The sequence below is a fragment of the Anarhichas minor genome, unplaced genomic scaffold, assembly GCF_050575085.1.
Source record: "Anarhichas minor isolate MPS153535 unplaced genomic scaffold, ASM5057508v1 ptg000002l, whole genome shotgun sequence".
Taxonomy (NCBI): Eukaryota; Metazoa; Chordata; class Actinopteri; order Perciformes; family Anarhichadidae; genus Anarhichas; species Anarhichas minor.
The window spans coordinates 9,022,701-9,050,618 of NW_027466448.1; the positions used below are offsets into that span (position 1 = coordinate 9,022,701).

General features: G+C 42.1%; 2 protein-coding genes across 4 annotated transcripts; both read left to right on the forward strand.

Annotated features, from left to right (window-relative positions):
- The first annotated feature begins 4,668 nt into the window (after positions 1-4,668).
- Positions 4,669-27,705, forward strand: gpat4 (glycerol-3-phosphate acyltransferase 4). Its single transcript, XM_076088994.1, has 12 exons — positions 4,669-5,530; positions 25,006-25,075; positions 25,170-25,467; positions 25,582-25,656; positions 25,788-25,877; positions 26,045-26,138; positions 26,280-26,395; positions 26,612-26,667; positions 26,771-26,856; positions 26,946-27,074; positions 27,175-27,254; positions 27,528-27,705. The coding sequence occupies exons 1-12, from the start codon at positions 4,871-4,873 to the stop codon at positions 27,703-27,705; spliced, it is 1,932 nt and encodes a 643-aa protein (XP_075945109.1). The 5' UTR covers positions 4,669-4,870.
- On the forward strand, positions 14,110-19,774 carry cabp1b (calcium binding protein 1b). Of its 3 annotated transcripts, XM_076089008.1 has the most exons (8): positions 14,110-14,157; positions 17,063-17,233; positions 18,032-18,062; positions 18,151-18,294; positions 18,518-18,627; positions 18,795-18,869; positions 19,005-19,077; positions 19,749-19,774. In XM_076089008.1, exons 1-8 carry the CDS (start codon positions 14,110-14,112, stop codon positions 19,772-19,774), a joined length of 678 nt encoding a protein of 225 aa, XP_075945123.1. The 3 variants fall into 3 exon arrangements, with proteins under 3 accessions (XP_075945123.1, XP_075945142.1, XP_075945133.1); XM_076089027.1 differs by lacking the exon at positions 17,063-17,233 and having other exon boundaries at positions 14,110-14,151; XM_076089018.1 differs by lacking the exon at positions 14,110-14,157 and having other exon boundaries at positions 17,168-17,230.
- Positions 27,706-27,918: the final 213 nt, after the last annotated feature.

The window sequence follows — 27,918 nt, forward strand, 5'->3', positions numbered from 1 at the left end:
TGAAACCACAAAAGCTCCACCCAAACATGTTGAATTCCATCCCTGCAGGGGACTGCAGCAGAGGACAGCACGACTGAGCTTGTGGGCTGGTAGATTACCAGGTCTGCCTGCCAGGATGGAGGAAAGCCAATCTGATAATCCAACAGCTGATTGATCACACACTGCGAGGAAGAATAGTAAACACTGTGTGATCTATTTGAATGATCTGGAAGGTGCTGCTGTATCTTGACCAACGAGTTGCCTCGATGTGTCAGAGTCTGTGCTGGAAAGCTCTCTATGTGATATACATAGTGTGTGTGTGTGTGTGTGTATAAAGTGTGTCAGGTTCAGAAGGCAACACAGCGGTCAGATCAATTCGTACATTGTTTTATGAAGGCTGATCCTACACACAGTAATTCCAGTGTCCTCTGCTCCACTGTCTGAAGTGGCGGTCGCTGGCCGAGGTGCTGAATGTGCTCTGGCATCGACCGTCCCCGGTGCTGACCCTCAGCCGGGGCCAAACCCTGGGGACCCATATGAGCCCATTTTCATGAGAGTCAGCTGCTTTGTCCTTGCCATTATTTACAGTAACTTAACATCAGTATCTTGAATTGAATCTCATTATACAATAAGTTGCCTTAATTAACTAATATTACCGGTCAACAGTAATCTTGCCTGTAACCTTGGCAGGATTTGTTTCAATGGTGGAGGAGACCATGTTGATGTGATTTAAATGCTTCCTGTCCAGTGCTGCTCAAAACTTCAACACAAGAGGGAGACAGTGTGCATATTTTCAGTAGCAAACCTCTTTGCTCCTGCACTGAAACATTATCAAGTCAACAGGTTTGGTGTCTTTGTTTGGTCCCTCAGACTTCTACCTCATTCGGACAGAAGCAGTTTGGTTTTAAAGGGAGAGTGAAATGAAGCTTGGATTACACACTGAATTCATAGATAATGCATGATTCCAAAAATACACTCCTGTCACTTCAGTGCAGTACACTTATGAAACTGTCTTGTTGCAGTACATTTGAATGCTTAAAACACAGACTATTGAACACTATATAAGAACAATATTATGCACTACATTTTCATGCCAATTACTGCTTTTAATCCACCTTTTGTTACTCTTTATATAACAATTGTGCTTTGAATCAGAGCTGCATTTACTATATGTGTTCTTCATGAAGACAAATTCACTTGTAAGTTACAGTAGACTTTATTTCCCACCTTTCACCACATTCAAAGTGAAACACACCTGCTGGGTCTGGTAACAGTAACACTGATTGAACTGGCAGCAGCCCTCCATTTACTGTGATGAAACCATTATTGGAGTGGGTGGAAATTAAGCAGTTTAAGCTCAAAGGAATTAACACCTCCCTCATACAGCTGTGGCTGATGGAAATAAGCTCATGAACGCATCATAATGTCCTTATACCCACTCATCCAAAGTCCATCCAAAGTCATTTCAAGAAAATGGACGCTTTGTTTTGACAGTCTTTGGACTTTCTAGTGGCTGATCGTTTTAATTCTTCGAACTAATTTGGCTACAACAAATGTTACATTTCAACTCTGTGACCAAAGTTAAACTTCCAAAATAAATTGTATCTTTATGTTTAAAGGATGATGATGGTGATCTTTACCGGCTAGTGGGTCCTCACATTGGTTGGAGTTGAGTATTGTTGATAAATCGACAACGTTATGTAAAGACTATAAGATATTTGTCCGTCATGATCCGCTGCAGTTTACAGACAGGTTTACAGCTCAAGATGATGCACAGGACATAATAATCTCTCACAATGTTACTGTGAAACTATCTGTCCTATTGAACTCTACTGTCCACAATAATTGGGCAGATTCTACAGTAAGTGTTCTGTAAACTCAGCTGAACATGATGGTTTGGCCTCATTATGAATATTTCCATTATACATGGTCCAGCAATTTTGGATAATATACATTATCACATCGCGTGATGATAGGAGCTACATTGCAAACCTGCGAGACGTGATCACAGAAATTGAAACTTGATTATTGGTTGTGTTGATCTGATAAAGTTAATTATCGTATCCGTCTATTGATGACAGCAAGGCTTTAGTCTGAACTTTGTCAAAGTATCAGCTTCTGAGTTCGTGCCGGTTCCATGTGATCCTGATTGTAATGCCGTAGTGTTGATATCACATCCTACAGAAAGTGCTCATTAGATGAGTTGGCACAATGTTGTGATGATTCAGATGAGGGAGCTCTTTCTTCACCTTGTAGGCCCCAAGCTGCTTTGTTGTTAATAATTCACCCAGCTGATTAATCTTTCAGTAATACTAAACTTCAACTGGGGACGAGGTTGATCAGAGACACAACTGCCCCATGTCACTGAGTACAGTGCAAGATGTGTAAGTCAGCTTTGTGTGTGTTTCTACTTCAAAAGTACTTTGTATAAAAACTATGAGAATAGCACCGAAATTAATAGTACATAATTAAATTCGAATAAGGAACATTTTGATATTTGTCAAAATGCATATGATATACTTTCTTTTCAAAAAAGCGGAAAGTTAATGCATTTGTTTGCATCTTTTATCCTCGACTACCTCGGTCTTTCATTTGGTTTTACAAAAGGTTTCGGAACTTCATAACAAAATATTACAGAATATTCCCGGTAATTGTGTTTGTGAGCAGCAGCTTTGTGCATTGCAGCACTTGCCATGAAAAGTTAGTGTGGCCATCTGACCCTGCTGAGAGGTGGAGCGGGTGATGTTGAGGCGGATTGGGGGGGGGGGGGGGGGGTCAGATGCAAAAATAGAAAGTGACATGCTCTCAAAAACATCATACATACAAAAAGACATTCAACTTTGTTTTTGAGATTTTTTAGAAGTTAATTCCCAGAGTCATCTTTTTTATTATTTCTTTTTTTTTTCCTGGTGTTTTTTTAAATAGGTGTTAATTGTATTACTACACACCACATTCCTGTTGTTTTTTTTACTTTCTCTGTCTCTGCGGACATTAAATGGGCCATATTGCACCCTGAGGCTTGCATGTCCCTTGCTGCAGCCCAATGTCTACAGAAGGGGAGAGCGAAAGAGGGAGAGGGAGGGACAGACGAAGAGAACTTGCAAGAGATTTAAATGTTTTTTTAATCAAAAAAAGATTCACACATCTTATAATGACATGTTCTAAAAAAAACAGTCCCAAAGTTGAGATCAAAACTTCAATTTTTCTATTCATGATCATAAAAGAGAGAGGATGTGGACAGTTTTATCAGGTTAATATGGTTATACAGAGTAACAATGGCTCGGCAGCACTGGATGAGATGCACAGAGGATAAAAAGGTAGCAGAGGAGTAAAAGCAGGCTGATGTTGAAGAGGGGGGGAGGATGGGGGCGATGGAGTGAAGATGCTTTGCCTCACCCTGGAGCAGAAGAGACAGAGACACAGATGTCAGAGAACAAAAATTCCCCAGAGAGAGGAGGGAAAAAATCTGTTCGTTTCTCAGCTTTCGCTGTGAAACACAGTTTGTGAGAGCTTGAGTTTCTAATTGGCTCCATGTATTGACATCATTACACACGTTTGCCCCGAGTCCCCGGACAGCTGCTGTGAGAATTATGACCGTAGGTTAGATGAGACGGAAAGATTGTCACGCTGTTGTTTTCAGTGTTTTTTCCCCCCTTTTGAACTGTGTTACTATTTTGAGCTCACTGTTCACACCTTGACATACTTTGTACACCCAGATTATAGGAGAAAATTAGCACATTTTGAATCTAATGTAAAACACTTATCACATTGTCAAAGATATAAAAAGACCCTAATCTTTGAAGATTGACCTCTCACAGTGAGATCTTTGGGAAGACGATTAGAAGACTCTCTTCTTAAAAGAGAGTGAATCTGTGAATTTCTTTGAAGAGATTAAATGATCTGGTAGCTTTTTTAAATTAATTTTTCTTCTTGGAGAAATGGTCAACACAGTCATAGTGCTAAAGCAGAGTGTCTAAAATAAATTAATTGGGATATTTTGATTTACTCTGGAATATCGTCCACTCTAGTTCTGTTGATAACACATTTCACTTGTTTGTTTATCCCGATGCTGACTAATGAACAAAGGTTGCCTCAGTGTTAATTGCAAAAAGGTTATGTTACTATTCATAGCTCAAGAGACCTACTAACTGCTGAAGTGTGGAAAAAAAATTCACTTTGTCATTTTTTTGTGTAATCGTTTTAATCCTTGTTTGTTGTTATATTTCCACCTCTTCATTAGTTTGCTTTATTGTGAGTCCTGCATTGGTCCAGAATCTGTAAATTGTGATTGTTTAGGAAAATGTCAAGTTCAACTTCAAATATATAGGACACACAGCTGACATGCTTGAAAAAGACACATCTGTCCACTGGCAAGAATGTCACAGAAGCCAATTGTTTTGAGTTTTGAGTGAATCTGTCGATGTCCATCATTATGTGTTTATTGATGAAATATGTGTGTTTAAAAAAAAGTAACATAAAGGCTCAAACAGAGCTTCTACAGCGATACAGTAGAAAGGGAATATCAAGCAGCTCATTATGCGGGAAATGATCTGCAGTGACGTGAGTCTTAATGAACTTTGCGCGCTGACATGCGTGTGACACGCGGCAGCGCAACACATGCTGTCATCCGAAGTTAGCAGAGCCCCCCCCCCCCCTGTGAAGCCTCACACTGACCGCCATCAGGCTGCACTTCACATTCACTGCAATTGCTCGATCAGGTGGCTGCTGCTTCAACTTGGTCCCCGGCGTTGTGTGGATGTGGATTCGAGAGTGGGGTCCTACCGGCTAATGCTGAACACCTGCACGTGGTGGAGGACTGCCTTCTTTTCCCACACTCGACCTCCAGCCTGCAGCAGCGTCACTCCTCCCGTCAAGCGAGAGAAAGCGAACGATGAGCTCTGATCTCCCCAAAAGCGAGTCCACCACCTCTCTGCTGAGATCCTCGGGGCCCAGCCGCAGGTCTGTGCACTCCGGTAGCGGTCCACGCGATCACCGGAGCCACCGGGCTCAGCAGCATCCCAACGGAGCTGGAGGCAGCGATTATGCAGGCAGGACGGAGGACTGCGAGACGAGCGCGCGGAGACCTCTCTGCCAACCGAGAAGCGCCGACTCTCGAAGTGCGGGCGATCACCGGGGGCAGAAGAGCCCCTCTCAGCACCGACAGGCGAGCCCCCAGGATGACGGTTACTCTCAGGAGGAAGCGAGACACCGGATGAGTCTGCATCAGAAAGAGCGCGGCAAGTCCTCCAGGTCCAAACACTCCCATCATCACCGTGAGCTGCCTCCTGCAGCGCACCACCAGGGCGGCTCCCCGCAGGGCAGGAAGACCTCTCCGACTCCCTCTTATCCGAAACAAGCGGACGACGCGGCTTTCTTCTTCGAGCCCAGGGAGAGAGTGATCACCGGGTCGTCCTCCAGCCTCAGCTCTGACCCACCTGCGACCGGCGCACCTGCCAAGTCCGCAAACAGCCGCACGTCCAAACGACCGAGCGCTCCCGCGTCAGAGTATGACTCTCGGCTTCATCCCATAGTGAAGTCAGTCTTTGGGCAGGTAAGGGGGGCATGTGGAGGAGATTCAACTTTTCTAAACGGATAATATACGTTTGTTTGTTAAAGTAAATGCAAACAAGTTTCCTATTGCGCACTGATGTTGTGTAACACAATGCAAAGGGCACTCTGGTAAATATATGAGCAGCAGCAGCATCAGTGGGCTTAACTTTAGTTTTAAATGCATATTTTTTAGTCAAGTAACATTTCTTTCAAATACTGTCACTGTAAGAAGAAGACCATGTTTTAGGAGAGCAATGCAAATGAAAAGAGACATCCCCCTCCACCGGGTGCAATTACAAATAAAAGCTAATTTACAAAATCAGTCAATGACAGTAGATATCAATATGATATATGACTAAAATAATCCAGTCCTAATCCTGGTACAAAAGGGACCAGGTGTATTAATGTGTTTTAGTATCATTACCATATTTCAAACAAAGTGAAAGTTTGATAATCTAATCCTTTATTGCCACATTTACTGTAGCCGTGGATGCTTAATAATGTAGCTATGACCTGCAGAGCTGATTGGTGACAGCAGGTGGAGGTGGGGTGAAGGAAGCCTCTGGTCACCCCATTTGAGCAGATTAAAAATGGATGCATGCATTCAGGCCAAATCAGGCTTCCGTTTGTATCTCTGGTATCCATCAGTTTCATGATGATGGGGGGGAGGGGGCAGTCTGCCAAGCATCCCAATATGAATACAGACGCTTTCATGTGCCTGTCACCTGAGCAACAGCAGCAGGGGGATCAACTTTCCCCTGAGTGGAAAACTTTTCAATGCTGAGAGCTTGTCTCACACACACACACACACACTCACACACACACACACGGACACACATAAACCATGTATATGCTGTGAGACTGTGATGAGAGGGTCAACAGCAAATAACGGTTCTTGCCTGCATCACCTGTTCACTAATACATCAGATGTCTGCCACACTTCTCCCTTGACTCCGACACATCACAGTGCGGCAGGCCGTCTATTCCCTCCCATCTTTTCTCCTTGTTTCATTGAAATCCTTCTCTCTGCATTGATGATTAAAAAAGCTCAAGAGGAGACAATTACCTCCCCAAACGCTAATGTGTTCCAGGAATAACTCCTCTCAATCCAGGCCAGAGCTTCAATCAGTCTCAGGGGTTCCAGTGAGGCGAGCAGCGGCGTGCTATATAAGGTCTCTAGCTGCTGACGTGTGCCGAAATAGCTGACGTTTTGTCGTTTCTATCAAATATGTTTTCCACCTGATATTCTTGGAACAGTGAGCATTTATTTTATCTTCTTATTGTATATTTATTGTATATTTCGTGTCTTATTGTATATTTGAAGAGTTATGTTGTGAAATGCAACCTGCAGATCGGAGCTCTGAATGGTTTTTGGTGAGTGGAATGTGAATTGTATAACCGGATTGCAAAACATCACATCAAAAAGTTGAGTTACTCAGCGATGATGAGTGTATCTTTTGTAACTCAATCATCACGTTAGTTTTCTGTGATGTCACTGTGAAAAGGGTTGACGCTACTCAGTTGTGCACATCAGCTGTTTGTGTGAAAGTGCGAACAAGAGCAGGTGAAAGACAAAATTATGTTTTCTTTGCACCGGCTCAGCATCTTACCCAAGCTGTTTCATTTTAGAGACCACGCGGTCATGATTACATGTGTTTAGTGCTGCTTGTGTAGATGTGGCAGAGCAATGTAGAATACAGGGTGAGATGTTACACACTAGACATTTCATGTTTTCTTACGTAACATCAAGATCTGCATACAACCCCAAGAAAATGAATTCGCTGCCTGTGAAAGAAAATCTAAAAATAGCCCACCAAGACCTGATTTTGAGATCCTGGAGGAGGACGGAATGTTTTTTGTTTTTTTTCTTGGTAGAAATATTCAAATGCTTCGGCAAGCATGATACCTGACAGAGCAAATGTGAGAAACTGGCGAATAAAAGAGCAGGTCTCCATCATCGCTACCAATTAAAAACCGACAGTTTCATATTCATGAGATGAATCATGATTGCAAAAAAAAAAGGCTAGTGTGGGGGTTAGAGTCGGTGTTAGCTGCTTGAATGTGTTTTGCAGCTTGATATTTGCAGATATGTTGTGTTATTTATTAGATAAAGCATATTTTTAATCTGACAATTCAAATATTTAAAGCAGGCATGCACCATAGTGAACAAAACTCCCTTTATTTCTGCACATTCAGGGCTTTAAACGATCGAGGTTACACCACCTTGACCAAGGACAGAGCATGAGCTTTTTTCTTTTTTTTTTGTCCCAGCAGAAATTCAGTTTCTATTTCAAGAGATTCTAACAATCACCACATCCCTCAGTTTGTGAGACCTTCAGTGACCTTGTTCTAAAAAAATAACATCACTGGGAATCTGGAAATGCGGTACAGACCAGTTATCGTAAGAGGTCTGTTATCTACTGCTGAGAGATTTATTAAGGAGGAGTAGGATTTTCTATTCAAATTAAATTTAGATGAAATAATTTGTGTATTAACCAGCAGAGGGAGCAAGTGCCGGTTGCTCTAATAGGTCTGAATTCAAAGAGTGTGTGAGTGAGGGGGATTAACCGTCCACTGTGTGTCACATCAGTGAGACAGGAGAAGTGATAGGGCAGGGAAAGAAAGAGAAGGAAGCGAGGCAATTGGATAAATCGGGAGAAAGCGCTGCCAGACCTGATGATTGTTATATAAGACAAACACTCATCAACTCTCACTTCCCTGCTCCCACCTGACAGCTCTGGAGACAATGTGAGGAAAGGTCCTAAAACACAGATTAGCCCTTCACTTCCTCGCCTGCTTTTCCTGTTACTCATCTTGCATTCGCACCCAATGACGTTTCCTGTCTGTCGTTCCCTTTTCTCTTTCTCTGTTTTTGCCCTCACAATTATTTTTCTTCCCCTCTGTCGGGGTCACACTGACCTTGATGACGTCTGTAAAAAGAGAGAGGAGGCATGCTTCACAAGGAAAGAGCGGAATATAAGGATGAAGAGCTGGGTATAAATAAGAGGAAAGAGATCATCGTTTTCACCACAGCATGCCTCCAGCATGTCTAGAGTCGGCTATTTTTAGACACAGATGATATTTTTGTATCTGTGCTGGCAGAGAAGGAGGTAGAAAACACTCTTTGGTTAAATCCCTTTTTTGAGACGAGGATTAGGCAGTGAATTGTAAAAAGCCCGCGCACACAACCGCACAGGCTGCGATTTTGAGCACACGCGTGTGCACGTAGATGCTGAATATTCATGGGGACCTGGAGCTGAAAGGGAAAAATCAGTGAGAGACAGGGAGACAGAGGACGGGATAAATGAGTCAGAGGAGAAACAACAGAGGTTTAATTGGCTAAATGAGACATGTCAATATTTTCCCCGTGCTGACGCACTAGACGTTTGACTAGACCAATTTTACATGAAGTACTACCTGAAATAACACTGAAATACCAGAATAATCTGCATGAAGGCTGACGGTTTTAGCCATTCTCATTTATCAATCAACTGTAGGATAGAACTTTGGCGTCTCAGCTCAAGGACGAGAAGATGACGCAAGTTTATCATCGCTCAGACGTCCTCCGATGACGACAAGAATACAAAAAAAACTAATCTCATGGTCACATTTATCCCTTTGCATCATGAATACACTGAAGTAAACTCGGTGGCTTCAGGGGAAAAGACCGGTTTGACCGGGACATGGTTACACGTCATTCCACCTTGCAGATAAAAACAAAAAAAGATACAGAAGTGCTCCATTTATAATAGCAAAAGAACAATTGTCAGGTTGATGATGAACGCATGAGAGCTTGTTATTACATACATCCCTTCCTTCCCCGTCCTACATCTCTGAGCTCATTTAGCACGCTGGTTCTCAGTGGATGAAACGGGATTATATAGTGAAAAGCAAAAGCAATTATTAGTATTTCCTCTCGAAATGAGCCTCCTGTGGGACATGCGCTTATATGCATTTGCATTGTGTGCGCAGTGAATGTTTTTCAGAAATCTCTTTAAATCTGTGTGTGATTCCTGGAAACGTTCCCCAGATATTCCACAGATATAAAGATGTCGGTCGCTGTCGGTCTGTAGTGTGAAAGTAGTTATGCAAAGTAAAGTGTGTGTGAGTGAGAAAGGGTGAGGAGAAGGACACAGCGGAGGGAGAGGGGAGAAATGGATCTCATGCCCGTGCACACTATATGGTCTGACATTATGAGAGCTGACGGCTCCCGTGTCTGACGTCTGATGTGTTCTGAAGTTCACAATGAGCCTCCGGTGAGAGGCTGTGTGAATCATCCGCAGAACAACACAGAGGAGCCGCGGAGATATTGAATGGGAGCGAGATCTGAAGCAACTTCGGTGTGAATGTGCTCATTTAAATAGCAGAGAATAGACAAGGTCGAACAGGAGAGGGAAATAAGGATGTTTATTAGTATTGCATAGCATCCACTAACGTTATCTCAGGAGTATATGCTGCAGATAAAACCCTATAATGAGGGTTTTATACTGTGTGTTATGGTTAGTTTGAGACGACGATGGTGGAAGAAGCACTCAGATCCTTAATTAAAGTCCCCGTCCAAAAATGTGTTTTGCTTATTGTTACTTGTTCACTTGGATGTTTGACCTTTACTGCGCAGAGTTTGACACGAGCCAGCTGTTCTCACATTCATCTCCTGAAGGGAGAGAGTTTGTCTCTGCTAAACTGAAGAGGTGTTCAAGCAACATTTTGTGACATCACAGCTTGTTCGGAAGCCAATTGTGATTCAATATGCAACTTACACACGTGTGATGCAGAAACATGACGACTCCAGTGCACATACACTGAGAATGGAAAATGTTATTCAAAGTAGAGCATTTTTACTCTCAATGGAGTTCTATCTCCTATCTTATCTTTTCTTTTGGGGAAGTAAAAGTACCAATTCTACAATGTAAACATATTCCATTACATGTTAAAGCCTGGAAATTGCAAGTATTTTCAGAAAAATGTACTTAAGGTAAAATTACTCATTATGTAGAACAGCTTATTGTCCTACAAATGAGTAGTTTTACTATTATTGGAGTGTTATATCATTATTGTTACTAATGCATGGCTACAATTTTAATGTTGTCACTGGTCAAAATGACAATTCTAACTATTTTTTCATACCATTCGGTACATTAATATAAAACAATTTATCATTATTTATAAGTTGATCAAATTCTTTATATGTAAAATTTAAATCTGCAAAGTAAATAGCTTTAATATAAATGAAGTGGAGTGAAAAGTAAAATATTTCTCTCTGAGACGTAGTGGAGTAGAAGTATAAAGTAACATAAAATGGAAATACTAAAATATAAAAAGTACAAGTACCTCTAATTAATACATATGTTCCTTTACATTGTTGCTTTGTGGGGGCGGCTGAGGCTCAGAGGTAGAGTGGCTCGTCTTCCAATCAGAACCTTGGCTCCTCCAGTCCATGTCTTAAAGTTTCACATTCAATGCATGCGAGTGTCTGGTACTGTGCCATAGTGAGTGATTTTTGGACGTCACCGCTTCCTCGGTGGTCAGGCGATGATGCGTGTCTACAGCTTGTGTGTATCTGCGTGTGTGTGTGTGTGTGTGAGTGTGTGCATATACCTCCATTCCGATGTGCTTGAAGTCGAGGTGGTCGTCCATGCCCCGAAACGGGTAATCGTGTTCTGATCCACACAGAGACGCACAACACAGACATTCAGATGCTGACTTCTGCACTGTGGACACGTTGGTTTGAACCACTAAAATGCGTCCGATATGTGTCTGAGTCAGCAACAAAACAAAAATCATTCGCACACTGTTTATTTATCCCCAAAAATGAAATGTGCAAAAGACGTCAGCTCCAGATTTGGCAGAAGGGTGCTCCACACTGACACATTTTTTTTTAAATAAGAAAATTTCTATATGTTTTAAGCCTACAGTATTTCAACTGCGTAATAGTCCACCATTAGGATTAGCTAAAATGGCTGTTTCTGTGGTATTTCCTACGGTCACTCTGCCTGGTTTAGCTGAAGGCTTTCTTGGTTTCCTTTGCAACAATATGGCTTCTGGGATAAGCTCAAGGACCATGATCCTTTGCTCTCAGCCTTTGTGTACGTGTGTGTGCTCTGCTAGTAGTGTGACTGACCTAGAGTGCCGAAGAGCTCCACTCCCAGCGCAGCATAGATACAAAAGAAGAATATGAAGAGGAGACATATGTTTCCAACCTGGAATCAAAATGCACATTAGATCCCTCACGCACAACAAACACTACAACATAGATGCTGTCAATTCTGAACCTTTCATTATTACTTTACATTTATAAGGAATCAGACAAAAACAAATACGTATATAAAGCGTTTACCTGGAAAAGCGTTTTCTGAATCGTTTTCAGCACAACACGTATCTTCTGGGCCCTCAGGACTGAAGAGAGACACGTCATGAATAACTTTGTACATGTGGATTCAGGACACACAGAGACGTTTCTTTGAACACCTGCAGAACGCAAAACAAAGTCCCTTTTGTCGATTGTGTGTGCACACCTTGTGCCAGTCTAAACACCCTGCAGACTCTCAGGATGCTGTTATCAGAAAGTCAGGCCAGTCTGGAAAAAGTTGTCCAAACTTTTGGGTTTCTCTGCTTTGAAACACTGCTGTGCTTGTGAGTGAATGGTCGTGTATGTTTTCTTTAAGAGGAACGGAGAATGGAAATGTGGTGTTCTCCTAAGGTGACTGATGTCGTTTATCAGTGATTTTCCGGCATGAGCGAAAGGCATTGTGGGATACTCACTCTGCTAAGTTGACGAATAGGTCCAACTTGTTCCAGCGGCTGCTGAGGTAACTCCCGTCATGGCCAAAGCCTCCCATGGCCAACATCTTGATGAGAAACAGGCAGGCAAATATTCTGTGTACTGATATGTCGTAGCCTAATTTATAACAGTGCATTCATCATATTTTATGAGCTCATCATATGTAATGCACTCCCTCATTAGCTTAGGAGTTTAAAACATAGCATTAAAGCTTTAACTGCTTTAGAAAATATGGATAAATATTTGACAGTAAACAGCTGGAAGGTGTTTATGCAATTATTACGCATTATTGTGGATTATTCCTTCGTAACCAGGACACTGAGACTGTTACTGTCTTTTGTGTGTGTGTGTGTGTGTGTGTGTGTGTGTGTGTGAGATATGTGCACCACATAAATTCACTTCTATTATATCAAGTAATGTTGACTAAAAGCCTCACAATTTATTTTATTTCGTTTTATTAATCAATAAAAAATTAAGTATATGTGGAGAAAGCATTCAGATCATTTACTTGAGTAAAAGCAAGTGCTGTTGTGTTGACCATTGTAGACGTAAACATTCCAAATGTGTCCCAGTTTATCTCGTGTTGCAAATGAATCAGCTGACCGGAAGTAAACACGCAACTCCGTTGAATCGTACTTTCTATAACAGTGCGGTCATCCTTTTTCATAAAAGGCATCATGGTGTTTTGCATGCAACGTCCTTCCTCATTAGCTTAGCATCTAAAAACTCAATAGTTACACGTACAGGGTTTTTAGAATGTGGAATACATATTTGACAGTAAACAGCCGAAAGGTGTTTGTATGATATTATTACAAGTTATTATGAATAACAACTAGTGTTGCTATGGACGTATTTCTGATCATGGAATCTCTAAGAAATAATTTAAAATCAATTAAATGTCTGTCCTCTTCTCTGTGTGTGTGTGTGTGTGTGTGTGTGTGTGTGTGTGTGTGTGTGTGTGTGTGTGTGTGTGTGTGTGTGTGTGTGTGTGTGTGTGATTGAGAGAGGGGGATGGATGCTGGGGGATGAGTGGGTATGAGAGAGTAGGGGGTGAATAGAGAGTGTGTGTGATATTTTTAGCTCCACAGCCCCACATCCCTGTGTGTTTAATCGAGTGTGTGTCTGTGTGCGTGTGTGTGCGTGTTTGGATTGGTTTATCCAGCGTCTCGCTCAGGGGAAGGTAATATGCTTGTCCGAATGAGCTTCTTCTGTGATATTTGCATTGATGGTTTGAAACTGTGGAGAGAGCGAGAGTGAGGGTAAAAAAGGGCAAGAGACAAACTGACGGACAGAAAAAGAGATGGAGAGAGAGAGAGAGAGAGGGTAGAGGGAGGGAGGAAAGACACTGTAGGAGAGAGGATGGAATGAATAAGCAATCCTGCTTTTTCTACTCCTGGCGCTTGCATCTCGCTCTGATCACACGCATGCTTCCTCTCCCTTGCTTATTTTTGTGTTGTTCTGATCCGTCCTTTGTCCTTGTTTACATATTCCCTCTTTTGTTTTAGTGTCCCTCCCCTTGTACCTTCCGGCGTCTTTGCCTGTAGGTCCTCCCAGTATACGTCCTCTCCCTCCTACCTCCTCTACCCCCTATGATACCTCTGCTCCTCTCCCTGCCTTGTTCCAAATGTCCTCTTATATTAGTCGATGACCCTCTGAACCCTCTTTCCCTTTCTAATCACTCCTATTCCCATGCATGCCCGGAAACATATGCAAACACACATGCATACACTTACATACAGCCACACTAACACAGACACGGTTAGAGAAAAAACATAAAACAGGAAGGATTTTTCTTTGCAATGGGCAACTCTGTAAAGTCGCTTAAAATTTTCACCAAGAAGGTAAGGTCTTCTCTGCTGTGGTCTCCTTGAATCCCCTTGACTGGTGCATGTTTGTCTCATGGTGTGTCCCCAACCTGATCAAAAGCTATTTGACTGAACCCTGTACTGTCTGACTGGGTGTCCCTGTGCTTTGTGTTGCTGGAGTCCAAGCACATGGCTGAATAATTAAATAGTTTTTGAAGCTTGTGTTTTATGCTGTAGTTTCAGACAATGTTAGGAATTTACACTCTTTATTGTTAACTATGACTTTGTGGAAAACTAATTTTGCACGTTTAGGGCAGTGCTAATAATTATTCTGTTTTCTAATATGTCTTCTTGTTAGATACAATTTCCGTCTGTGCTCATTAGTGCATGTCCGCATTCCCTAGAAACCCATTTTAGCCTTTTAGACAAAGGTCAGAGGAGTTGGTTAGTGCTGCTTGTGCTCGACCTGTTGGCTGAGGTGTAGTTGGTGAATGTGGATCACGTCACCGAAGATTAGGGTCGGGTCAAATTGCACGGCGATGCAACCTTACCAGCCAGCGGAAGATGTCTAAGCTGTTGAACCTGCACCTGCGGGACGTGACAAGTCAGTGGAAATGTTGCAAACAGGTGTTCTCTTTTTACAGTCAGATTCTATTAGATCAAACGTACCACTGGCATTGAGGCTTTTAGATGACAACACAAGTGCGCAGTTGAAGAACGAGGAAAGAACATTCAAAACCATTTCTACAAAGGCTCAAGACGATGACCTTCGTCTGTACAATACATCTCTCGCATCAGCTGTTCTCATCGTATCAGCGTATGCTTGAATAGACTCTCAGTGTAGCAGGCAGACGGTCCCACAAATAGGTTTTCTTAAGATCAGCAGCTGCACATCCTTGAGAAAGCACGATATGACAAGCAACTGTTGATGCCATCTGTGCTAAAAAGGTTGGAGTGGCGGAGAAGGTTTTCTTTTTTTTTGGGTTATATAACTGCAAGCGCGTGGCTTCATAGTAATTTTTCTCGCACGATATACCCTCAGACAGCCTAGCTCCATGCATCACTTGGTCAGATCACCCAGTGGGCATTCGTTCCTTTGGTTGGGACTGTAGGAATGCATGAACTGTCATTAGAACTGGCATGGTAACAGATGGAGTGTGAAGGTCATCTGCAGAAAGTATTATACAGTGTATATTTGCATTTAGTATATGCTTCCATATTCATTTTTCACTATGCATGCATGTAAATGTGTCATATGGTGACTGTAAAAGCATCTGTAGACGGGTAGCTTATGTCTGTGAGATTTGAAGCAGCAGCAAAAATGGTGCCTTGGTAATTCGCTGTGACAGTGAGTCCACTCCACTCGCTTTTAGCTGGATTTTCCTCGACTGAGTTTAATGTTACACGGCGACAATTGAAGACTTGACCGACATTTTCATGTTTTATAAGCAAGAGATGTTGCTGCCGAAGTAGATAGTAAAAGAATATGCGTTCTGCATTTTGCTTGAGATCAGGCCGCTGCTCTCTCTAATTCAAATATTAGCCAGAGCAATGGTTGGACCTTATTTGGCTTTATTTAGAAAGGGCTTGTTTTGTCCGCTGGCGAGCAGTGATTGTCCATTTTTAATTAACCTGTAGCTTTCTCTGTAATTGGGATGACTGCTGTGAGAACTCTTTTAGCCCCCTGGTTAGTCGTCTAATGGGTGATTATAATGAAATGAGTGGCTGAACTTTAGCCTCATCTTCTCGACAACGCCATTATTCTGTAATGTGCACACAAACAAACTGAAATTCAAATAACTATCCCAGTCTTGTTGATTATAAATACACTGCATTATTCCTTTGATTCCTCTACCTTCAGACACAGCCTCTACCATATTACTACCACCACATTTAGACTGTGTCATTAGTTAGAATCATAATGCTGTCAGTTAAATGTGGACTCATGTGGACTCTGTTGTTTCTTACCATCGACAAATTGGGCATTGGAGCATTTTTCCAGTTTATTACATCATTGGTCCTATTTTTAGTTCTGGCCATCATTGCTATCGGTTATGTTAATGTCATTATTATCTCACCAGAGTCAGTGTGCAGATGGGGCAAGAAACATGAGCAGTCAGATAATCTAAACCACTTCATTGGGAGATAAAACCAGTGCGTGAGTACGCCTGAAATGTGGTAATAATCACTCAATGCACAGGAAAACTGTGTCCACACCACAGTGGTAAGTATGTCAACCAGTTGGTCTGTAATTGGAATTAATGTTTACAACATGTGGTTGGGTTATGATTTTACTCTTCACAAATCATAAATTTGGCTAATCTGGTTGGTTTCTTTAAAACTTCTATGATGACTGCGTGTGTTTCTTGCCCCGTCCGACTTTGTTGTGATGTTGCCGCTTTCCCCGATCTCAGCAATGACTTTGGTGACTGTGTAGCTGTAGCTTAGGGGATAGATTGGGTTGTCCTTTAATCACAAGGTTGGCAACAAAATGTGCAGTTGAAGATTAAGGAGCTGTAAAATACAATATGCATTGTATTTTTGCTATGCAGTTAACTCCCCCATTGGCATTGTCTATAATACGTGATGCCCTTTGTGTCACAGTGCAGGATTGTGACCTGCAGGGCAGATTCATGGATGGCATCAGTTGCTCTTGTCATGAAATTACGACCTCTTCCCACTGACTGAGGTGCTTCTCTATGACTGACCCGACTCTACACCTCTCTATGACTGCATGACTCTACACCTCTCTAAGAATTACATGACTCTACACCTCTCTATGACTGCATGACTCTCGATTGACAGACATATGTCTGTCACCCCCTTCATCCCCCCCCCTCCTTGTTGGCTCCTTGTTGACTCCATGCTGCCACCGTCTTGAGTCACAGTCTCAACCCCTGTCTTTGCCCCTGCTCCCATGTCTGGCCCCCCGCCTCGGATGCTGCCCCAGGACCAAAAGAAGAACTACAAAGCAGTACAGTCCTCTGAGGAGGGGGGATCTGGGGGGGCCTACCTTGAGCCGCTAGTGGCCCTGGCCCAGAACGCAGCCACTATGCACAACGTACTGGGGCCTGCGTGCATCTTTCTACGCAAGGGCTTCGCTGAGAGCCGGCAGGCTGTACGTAAGTCCAGACAATATCATGTGCATGCCAAGAGATTAGCACACAACACATTACACCCACAATAACAGAAACATGAGATGAATGAGTGCAGTAATCAGCTCTCACTGTAACCTCAGCACTAACAGCATGTAAATAAACGCAGCGGAAATGAGAAGATGGCATTTTTAGAATGTGAAATCTTTCCTCTTGATAGCAAGAATGCTGAATGCAAGGCTGTCTGTGTGTGTGTGTGTGTGTGTGTGTGTGTGTGTGTGTCTATGTGTATAGTTATGCATGAGGCTGGATTACTCATAAGCATTGGTGGACATTTGTATCAGCATGGAGTATTACTAAAACCGGGTCATGGTGATGGCAGAAATGCGCCTTACGTTACAATTTTCTCTCTTTGTGTAATTCCAGCTGTAACAACAACATGCGTTACGGTCTTGTTATTAAAGAAAACAGGGATGTTGAAATCCTCAGTGTAGACGACCGCTGTTTTACTGACCGTTCTGATGACAAGCTCTCCCATGGCTGTTCGTAATGGATGGAGGGGTTGAGATTGGGTCATTTTAATTCAGTGGACCTCAAATTAAAGGAATTGTTGCTTTCCATTGTCTCTGCTAACTTTTATCCTGTTTCTGCTACTATACTTCTGTCCGATTATTTTGAAACAGGGTGTCATAGAGTGCCAAGAGTGTGCAGTTACTTATTATCGTGCCGCATCCTATTGTGTAAGGAATGCTGCGTAATGGCATCATTTTGAAAATAGCCGCAGTGTTTGGATCCTAACCTTGCACTGTGATCCTTCACAGGACCGAGAGTTGAGGCCAGAAGAAATGGATGGTATGGCACATTTCAGGGACAACAAATATTTTACAATATTCTCAAATAATGTTCTATGACACTCAAAGCCCGTCTCCCTCGCTCTCAGAGTTGCGTGAGGCGTTCAGGGAGTTCGACAAAGACAAAGATGGGTTTATCGGCTGTAAAGACCTGGGGAACTGCATGAGGACTATGGGCTACATGCCAACAGAGATGGAGCTGATAGAACTGAGCCAGCAGATCAACATGAATTGTAAGTAAAACTGTGTCTGTGTATGTTTGCATGTCTCTAATGTATTTCCCCCCATCCCTCTAACAAACATTTAGAATCAGTTGTGCATGTCATCACTGCAGGTTTGGGTTCAATACTCCTACAGACACTTTAAAAACAGTGCTTAGGATTCAGCGTCACTACTTTTGTCTGTAAGGATACCCTGAAGGTTAATTCAGCTTCCTCTTTTCAATCTGTCCAACAGTGGGAGGACATGTTGACTTTGAGGACTTTGTTGAACTCATGGGGCCCAAACTTCTGGCTGAAACGGCAGACATGATCGGGGTGAAAGAGCTGAGGGATGCATTCAAGGAGGTGAGGAAAGACATGGAGAGAAGCTCACAAAGTAGAAACCTGAGTTTGATAACAGCATTGTTACCAAAAGTCTTTATGTACATAAAGCATGACAATAATCTTAAGGATGTTCTGCTCGTGTTAGGTGGTCATTTTGCATTTGTCTCCGTTTCTCTCATCATTCTCAGTTTGACACTAATGGTGACGGCCAGATCAGCACAGCAGAACTTCGAGAAGCGATGAAAAAACTTTTAGGACAACAGGTACAGAGCTGCTGGGAGAGTCTGTCCTCCTGTTTGTTGCTGTCCATCAATCACGGTGTCTGTCTGAATCTTGAGTATCTTGCCTGAGTTTGTGGCGTGGATGTTCACACCTTCTCCACAACCTGATCTTTTCAGGTCGGACACAGAGACCTGGAGGACATCCTACGAGACATCGACCTCAACGGAGACGGGCATGTAGACTTTGAAGGTAAAGAGTCCTAAACTGTGTGTGACACCGTGCTCAGCAATTCATACAGCATAACAGATTTCACTGTGTGCAGAGCCTGGGAATCATACATCCCTACACAAAACCTTTTTACTGTTGGTGTCTTTTTATTTCCATCCTTCTGCCTCTCTCTCTTAAACACACACAAAGTTCAAAGTAAAATACGAACACGTGTGCTGATATTCCAATACCATGCTGACGGTGAGGTGAGGGGATGAAGGCAGAAGGTTGCTGTCAGATTATCTCCATACCAAAGGATTATGGCACCTCATAGTTTACCCACAGAGAAAACGATGCACAGGCTTTCAGGGATGAAAATATCAAAAAGGGCTGCTGTTCTCAGTAGCACAATTACACTTGCATCAAAACAATTTGAAGTTTCCCCTGCATTACTTATGCAATCATTCAGCAATAATGTCCAAGCATTTGATTGAACAAGATCGGGGAAAAAAGGGTTTCTTTTGGAGTGCTAGAATGCATGTAGGTCATGGTGAACATGACTAATATGATTTTTGAGACCTTGACCTGGGTTGTGCTTGTGTACACCTGACAAATGTACTGTACTCTTAGTTTAGCTGCATCATGCATTTCATTGAAGATTTTTTTTTAACTAAAGCTCCGTGAAACACTTCGACCTTTTCTTTAATTCCCAGAGTTTGTGCGGATGATGTCTCGATGAGTTCCTGCCAGAGAGTCGACATGTTAAAAACACAACATGGCTTCTCTGTTGGTATGGGAGAAAGAGGAGCGAGTCCAGTACAGAGTGCGGAGGGATCTGGAACTTCTGAACTGGCGATGAACAAGAAAACAAAAACATATCAACCCAGCCCTGAAACTGCCATGCTGAAGCACAACGGCTGACTACTACAGCCTGGAGCAACACTGTTGATTATATGCTGCTGCTGTTTCTTAGAACATACACAAAACCAACAGCTGCATTTATGACTTTTACAAAGTATGTTTTAAAAAAAGCATATTTTCCTTTGGTAATAATATTTTAAATGCTGATGTGGCTGTTGACTCAATGATACTATGTTGATAACTGTAGCAATTAAAAATACATGTTCAACTAGCAGCGAAACCAATACAGCACATTCCTCTCTAAAGCTGAGGACATCTTAAGCACAAATATGATATATGGCAAAATGGAAATATTTCATGTGATCCTGCCAAAGCTGTGTTTGTGTCTTGTGCATTACTGTTGTTTCTCTGTTAACCCTACTGTAGGTTTATTATGTCCTGTAAGACTACCCTGCTCAATGCAAGCCCATATTTGTTCTGTAAGTATGTGTAACGTAGCACTGATGCAGTTGTTCTTACTTTAATAACATTATGCCCGTCATACTGTGAGATATATGTAATTGTCAGTGTGCGTAAGACTCCTTCAACTGCAAACACTCCTGTTTGGAAATTCTCTCTAGTTACAGTGAGTTGCTAATCTTGAATGCGATAGGCCTTTTGAACTCCATATATGTTTTATTAATTCTGAATAGTACTCGGCATGAACACACACAGAGTTTGACAGATCATCTACTGATGGTAGATGATAAACATGAAAGAGAGATTCTGTTAATTCTTTCATTTGTGTCAGCGAGCTTTGATAAATGTACTCGTTTATTTTAGGGTTTTGTGAGTCTACAGAGTCTTCAGAACAGTCCTGAAGTGATTTTCACTTTGGTACAACTTTTACACTTTTAACTTTAATACCTCAAAATGAATTGAACAATCAACCTCTTCCATAAACTGCCCCTAACATATGCTCTAAAACCAATTTCTTTCTCCTCTTTTACCTTAATTATCTATATTTGTAAAGACGAAGCATTCGCTGCTTTATGAAAAAAGCCAAAGAAAGTTTACAAAAGTATCATTTGAGTCTTATGCAGTGTAGTAAGTGTATGCAGCGTGTTTTAGAAATATGATCCATTGGATTATATTTTCAAAATGGCTGCTTAAAATGCCTCTCCTGGTTATTGGGGCAGCTAAATTATTGGTTGACTGTTCATAAATGGACATGGGTTTATGCATGCTATAAAGTTGAGATATTCTTCTCAAGGGAAATCTTACTTTGTGATTTTACTTGTCTTAAGTGTTAAACTATGCATGCAAGAAATAACTGACATTTGTCGCAGAGTATATAAAAAATAAAGGTTTTTATTGAGCTTGAACTTGTGTGTTGTATGTATTAACAGTGTTGTGAGGACATTATTTTGCCCAGATGGCCAGATTATGGGAACTCTTGTCTTTTTCAATGTGGACATTTGGGGACAAACACGTAGACTAAATCCTTTAAAGGAAATAAGTACTTTATTAATCCCTCTTGGGTAAAATGCATTTCTTTCAGGCCCCTACAGACTGAGCTACTGATGCCTCCACATTCAATTTTGGGGTGAACCTTTTTAAGGAACCCTCATCTGAAGATCAAAATAAACTTGAACCTCGCTTGATGGAGAAAATGAAGTTAATCCATCAAAGTCTGCAGTTGAGACAGAATCAAGTCTGTGATGTTTTTAAAGCTAAAATGAGCTCCATCAAAGATTTCAGTTTTTAAAAATTAAGAATTTCTTGAAATGTGGAATGAGGCTCATAAAAAAATGAAGATGGGGGCAAATGCAATTCTGATATTTACAAAAAGCTCACTGTCAAGCCTTCTGTAGTATTATAAACACACTGGCTTTTCTCTACTTGGCTTTTAACAGAAACCACAAAGACCATCTTCACTCTAAAAAAACACACGAATTCAGACGATTTACTGCACTTAAAATGATCATCAGAGAGTCTTGCAACCTGGCACACTTGGTTCGTAAAAAAAAATAAAAAATCTACTCCATCAAAATATCCTTATTGTTTAGTCTGTACAGTGCATACATTAGGAAGGGAACTAAAAACATTGTACATATTGTTTGTTCATTTTAATTGGGTGCAGTATAGGCCTAAACCTCCTTGTGCTTGACTTTTCTGCATGAGCAGTCTGGCAGCGGGCACATTGTTCTGTGAGGTAAGATGAAGGAGAGATAAATGCTATTATTTCATGGTTTCCATTGGTACCACATTTTCTTATTTCTTCAGACATGTTAACCACTGGTATTGATAAAAAACTATATGATGCTAATAAAATAAACACCGCATTAAACACCGTTTTGACAGATTGATTTCTGGGCCATCCCGCTGTAATCAGATTACCGTCTACAGTGCAGTGACAGCGGCCCTCATTGGCCACCTGTTGCCAGGACGACTGTATACAACTCTAGCTGCAGTTGTAGCTAGCATGTTGCCAACAGCCTGTAAATCCTCCAGCACAGTGTCAGAAATCCATGTGCTTCAGCCCGGACTGTCCAGATGGAGATCCTCTTCCGGCACACGACTGGCGTTAGGACGGTAAGAGCTGTCACCCAGGAGCGTTAGCTAACACATTATTAGTCACGGGTCGAAGTGAGCTTTAATATTAACCTAGCAGCTCCCTTGTAAGCTAGCATGTTACGAAACCTAATAACCAATCACATACACCGGCAGGGTAAGTCAATGTGTCCCATTAGGAGGAGGTGATGAAACGCTAAACTTGTAAAACTATAAATTATTTGCGAATTTAAATTCGGTTGGTAACGTTAAATGCATATTAATGACAATGTGTAAGTTGAAGCGTTGTTGTTGTTGGATAACAGTGGAGCTAACGCTACGTAATTAACCACTTAACTGAAACAGGTGCTTGTTGACCTTTAACGTTAACGTTAATCCTCGTTAGTTACACAGTAATTACAAGTATTTTGTGGTCCCATAAACTAGCCAGCCGACAGTTAAACTGAAGCTGTGGGCGAATAACTCAGAAATGTTTTTGTAATTTTAATTTCTGCAAAAGCATCCATCTTTTCTACAATAAGGCAATGGCTGTCAATTTATAAAAACAGTCTCTGAGTCATTGTTGAAACGCTGGAATAACTGTTCTGCATGCTGTCACAAAACAATCTGTGAATTCATCGAGGAAATCAAGTTGCTTTGGAAAGAAAACACACCCCAGTTTTGTGGAAGTATTGCACTTTAACTCTCTTTTAATAATGCCCTTCAGTAGAAGATCCCCAACAACAGTAGACCATATTACTATTAAACTGGAGCTCAGGATGCTTAATTATATCAGTAATATGTCAATAGCATAATCATTTATGACTGAAACTATGTGGGTGAAAACAAATCAGCAAAGTACGATGTCAAAAGGTCATTTAGAGTCAATCACAATGTAGAACAAGTCACCTGAAAGGGAACAATAAGGATTATAATGTTTGTACTTGTTATGACTGTTTGAGCTGTCTTTGTCAGATGTACACAGTGATTTACTCCTGTTCTACATTCCAGGGTCGGCTTCAGAAGGCTTCGCCGCGGTGTGTTCAGCCTACTTGCTCCCTGTGTCTCCTCGGCTGTTGAGCAGCATGAATGGGTTTACATTTCCAGCCGACGACCTGCTGTGCAGGTGTTTCGGCATCTCCATCACGTGTCTCCATGTCTGGTTGACTCTTCTGTTTGTCTTCATAATCGTGCAAACTGTTCTCGGAGTCTCTTTTGGTTTCCGCAGACTCTACATGAGGAGCCTTCTCAAGATCTTTGAGGTGAGCTTGGTGTCCGTGTAATGCACGATATCATTAGAAGAGTGGCATACAAAATCAAAGCCCTTTGTGTTGATATGCTGTTGGTTTATTTATTGATTATACATTGTACAACATTTATAAAAAGAAAAAAAATTCACTCCCTGTCGATGGGACCCCAGCTCAGGGAAACTGACAGAGGCACAGGCCATGTTGCCGCCTCCATTTCCTCAGGGACTTAGCTTTTGGGACAGACCCCAGGGGGGGGGGCAAAAGCTTTTCGCCATGGGACTACCATCTGGGGTAGTGTAGATACTGCAGTGAGCTTAGACTCCTGGGAGGAAGTCTATCTACTGGGGTAGTTTGAGATATGGCACAGAGAACACAAGGTTGTTCCCCTCACAAGCTCAGCCCCTGTGGTCTTACAGTTTTGTCACAACTCCCCTTCTACACGATAATGGTACGATAATGGTAGTCGCGATTAAAGATGAACACTTAGGGACATACCTGTTGTCTGAGCAGGATTGCTGACTGCTTTACTAATTTCTTGAACGTCGTACTTCAGTTGAAGGCAAGACTGTCTTTCTGCGGAGGGTGGGATGAGCTGCAGGCTGTCTTGATTCATCTTAAACATGTGGCTGTGCGACCAAATATGACATTCCTCCAAAGATCCTCTGTTTCTTTTCTCTCTGCCTTGTCAGGTCTCTGGCATTGAGTCTAGCAAAAATCAGAACTACTAGACTTAGGTTTCAACCCAGAGAGCTTAAATCTGGAGGATTATGGCGCTGGTATTCCACTGCCTTCGTGTATGGTAATATTCCACCTGTGGCATGGCAGCATTATAGCAACTCTAGCGCACTGACGTGATATGCGGTATCGCTATTTAGTCTGTACCACCCACATGGTTTTTACTATCTTAATTTAGCTCTGGGCACCTCTTTCAGGGATCAGGTGTGAGGAAGCTTTATGTCTGGTAGGCTGGCTTTAGTGGTCTATCCACATCTACATTTTATTATCTTGTAAAAGCAAGTAAACCTTTGGTAGCTTCAATCATCTAAGCTTCATGCAGCAGGTCTGTGAGTACTTGTGAGTGTGTGTATGTAGTGTACTGGGTCAAAACTGTGCTCGAGTAAGTCTGACAACGGGTTTGAAATTCAAACTGGACCTGAATGCTGTTGAATGTGTCTACAAATTCTTTGCAGGAAAAGATGTTCTCTGTTGCAGAGCTGTCACTCTGCGCCGCTTATTACGGCCAACGTCATTGCTGCTCGTTAGCAATTTAGCAATCTTGTTTTCTAAACTAGTTATCTCAATGTTTTGTTTTTTTCTTTGAAATTAGTGGGCAACCTCACGAATGGAGAAGGAAGCAAAGGAGAAGAATCAGCAACTCTATAAACCATGTAGCAATGGTAAATAAGTACTATTCAGTCTTAAATGCTTACCGTACTGTAGCTGTATTATTTTGACCATTAACTTTCTTTCTACTTTTCGTTCTCATTGTAGGAATCATAGCCAAAGAAACACCATCGTCCTTCCAGCAGGAGATCCGGGAGCTCCGAGGTTCTGCCGGCTGTCTTCCCTCAGAGCCGGAGTTTGAGATGGCTGACATCTTCTACTTCTGCCGGAGAGGTGCGGAGAGCATCTTGGATGACGAGGTGACGAAGCGCTTTTCGGCCCAGGAACTGGAGACCTGGAACCTGCTGACTAGAAGCAACTACAACTTCCGTCATATCAGTAAGAGACTCACTGGCCTGTGGGGCCTGGGAGTCCTCATCCGCTACGGCGTCCTGCTGCCTCTCAGGTCAGAGCAGCACGCATGCGGGTTATGTTGCCGAGGCAGTAAGATTCATCTCATCTTACAAAAGCTGTGTGAACATCTGGTTCTGTCTTTGATCCAGCTGTCTTTTTTCTGCAGGATTACTCTGGCTGTCACTGGCATTGGTCTGCTTCTCGTCTTGACTGCTTTGGTCGGCTTTTTACCAAATAGAGAGTAAGTTTCCCACAATTCTCACAACAGTTCAAGCATGCGCTGGAAGTCAGGTCCCTATGCCAAGGGCCCTTGAAGTATACGTCCTAAGGGGACCGTAGTAATTGCTGTGGTCTTATTTTGTATGTCTTCAGGTTGAGGTTCTACCTGACTGAGAAGGTTCATCTGATGTGTTACCGCATCTGTGTGAGAGCCCTCACAGCAATCATCACCTATCATAACAGGTATGTTTAATGTTTCATTATAATTATCAGAACAGTAGTATTCACATCTTTTTGCAAATCTCTCCATTTCAAAGAGCATAATGTCAAGCATTTGAAGTGTGTTTGATGCGTAGTTGCACCTCACCAAGTTGCGTGTCTGTGTCTCAAACGAACTTGTTTGATTTCAGAGAGAACAAACCAAAGACTGGCGGTATCTGTGTGTCTAATCACACAACGCCCATCGATGTCATCATCTTGGCCAATGATGGCTGCTACTCTATGGTAGGAACGTTCGTGTGTCTCTGAACGTTTTCGTGAGAGTGTGTGTGTTCGGTCTTCATAAGAATGAATGATTATGACAAATTTACAGATGAGTAGAGACGTTGTTTTTGAAGCTGAACTTGAGTCTGACTGGTCCCTCAGGTTGGCCAGGTGCATGGAGGCTTGATGGGAATGATCCAGCGAGCGATGGCCAAATCCTCTCCTCATATCTGGTTTGAAAGATCAGAAGTCAAAGACAGACACCTAGTGGCCAAACGGTAACAATGCATCGTCTCAGTGTTGGCTTTGCAGTCAGTCCCACTGCTGTGCAACATATCATTTAAGATGTTCAGCTCAGTGTGTTTTGAATTATAATACACAATAGATTTTGTTCACCCCTGTAAATGTCTTTATTTGTCTTATTGTGAATGGGGGTCAAGAAACTTATATATATATATATATATATATATTGATCACTTGCTTTGTCATTTTAGGCTAAGCGATCATGTTGCTGACAAAACTAAACAGCCCATCCTGATCTTCCCTGAGGGTGTGTATGATGATATAGTCATACTAAAAGTACACCTGTAGAGCGGAGCGCGTAACATCTGTTGTTTAGAGTCGGTAAGAGCTCCACACTGTGTCTTCCACAGGTACTTGCATCAACAACACATCCGTGATGATGTTTAAAAAGGGCAGCTTTGAAATTGCCTGCACAGTCTATCCAGTTGCCATTAAGGTAGGAACTTTTTTTTTTTGGTCTTTTTCCTCCTTTCTACAAATTTTGCTCGTACCGACGCTCGATGTGGCTTTATGTCCGTCTCGCAGTATGATCCTCGGTTTGGCGATGCGTTCTGGAACAGCAGTAAGTTTGGCTTGGTGACTTATCTGCTGAGGATGATGAGCAGTTGGGCCGTCGTCTGCAGCGTTTGGTACCTGCCGCCTATGAACAGAGAGGTGAAACTCTTTAACTCAACCTGACGAAGTTTATTCTGTCTGACGGAGTACTTTTTTTCCACCTAATCTTAGCCTGTTCTTTTTTGTTGTCCACGTGTAGGAAGGGGAGGACGCGGTGCAGTTTGCCAACAGAGTGAAAGCAGCCATAGCTGCACAAGGAGGATTAGTGGATCTCATTTGGTGAGTCATTAGCCACGTTTCCAAGAAAAGATTGTAGAAAAAATATAGAACAGTCACACAATACATAGCATGCATCCAAATACTGTTGAAGGCAGATGCTGGACCAATAGAAGACAGCGATAGAAACATAAACAAAGGTCGGCACACTGTACAGTTGCTCCCTAAAGTGCAATTTATTGGCATATCCACAAGTGAAGTTTCGAGCTAATGCTCTTCTTCAGACTTCTAGATCAGGTTTGATACTGTTTTCCTTTCTTTCCTGTGTGCTCTCAGGGATGGAGGTCTGAAACGAGCAAAAGTGAAAGACGCTTTTAAAGAAGAGCAGCAGAAACTTTACAGTAGAGTTCTTGTAGGAGAGCAGGAAGAGGGGGACCAAAGTGACGACACACACTTGGAGGATGAAAATCAAGAGGAGGATGAAAGCATTCCAGCTTCAACAAAAGGACAATGAGGACACAGTGAACGTGTGACGTTATAAATACAGACTCTTATACCTCACACAGTGAAATCTTGAATCATTTTTAGTATACATTTGTTGAAATGTGAATTATCCGAAGTAGAGATGTGTTGATTCTTACTGTAACCGTCATTTTTACCAGACTCTGAGTGATAGAAAAGGGTTTTTATAGTTTGATATTTATGTTTTTAGTGGTGTAAAAATCTA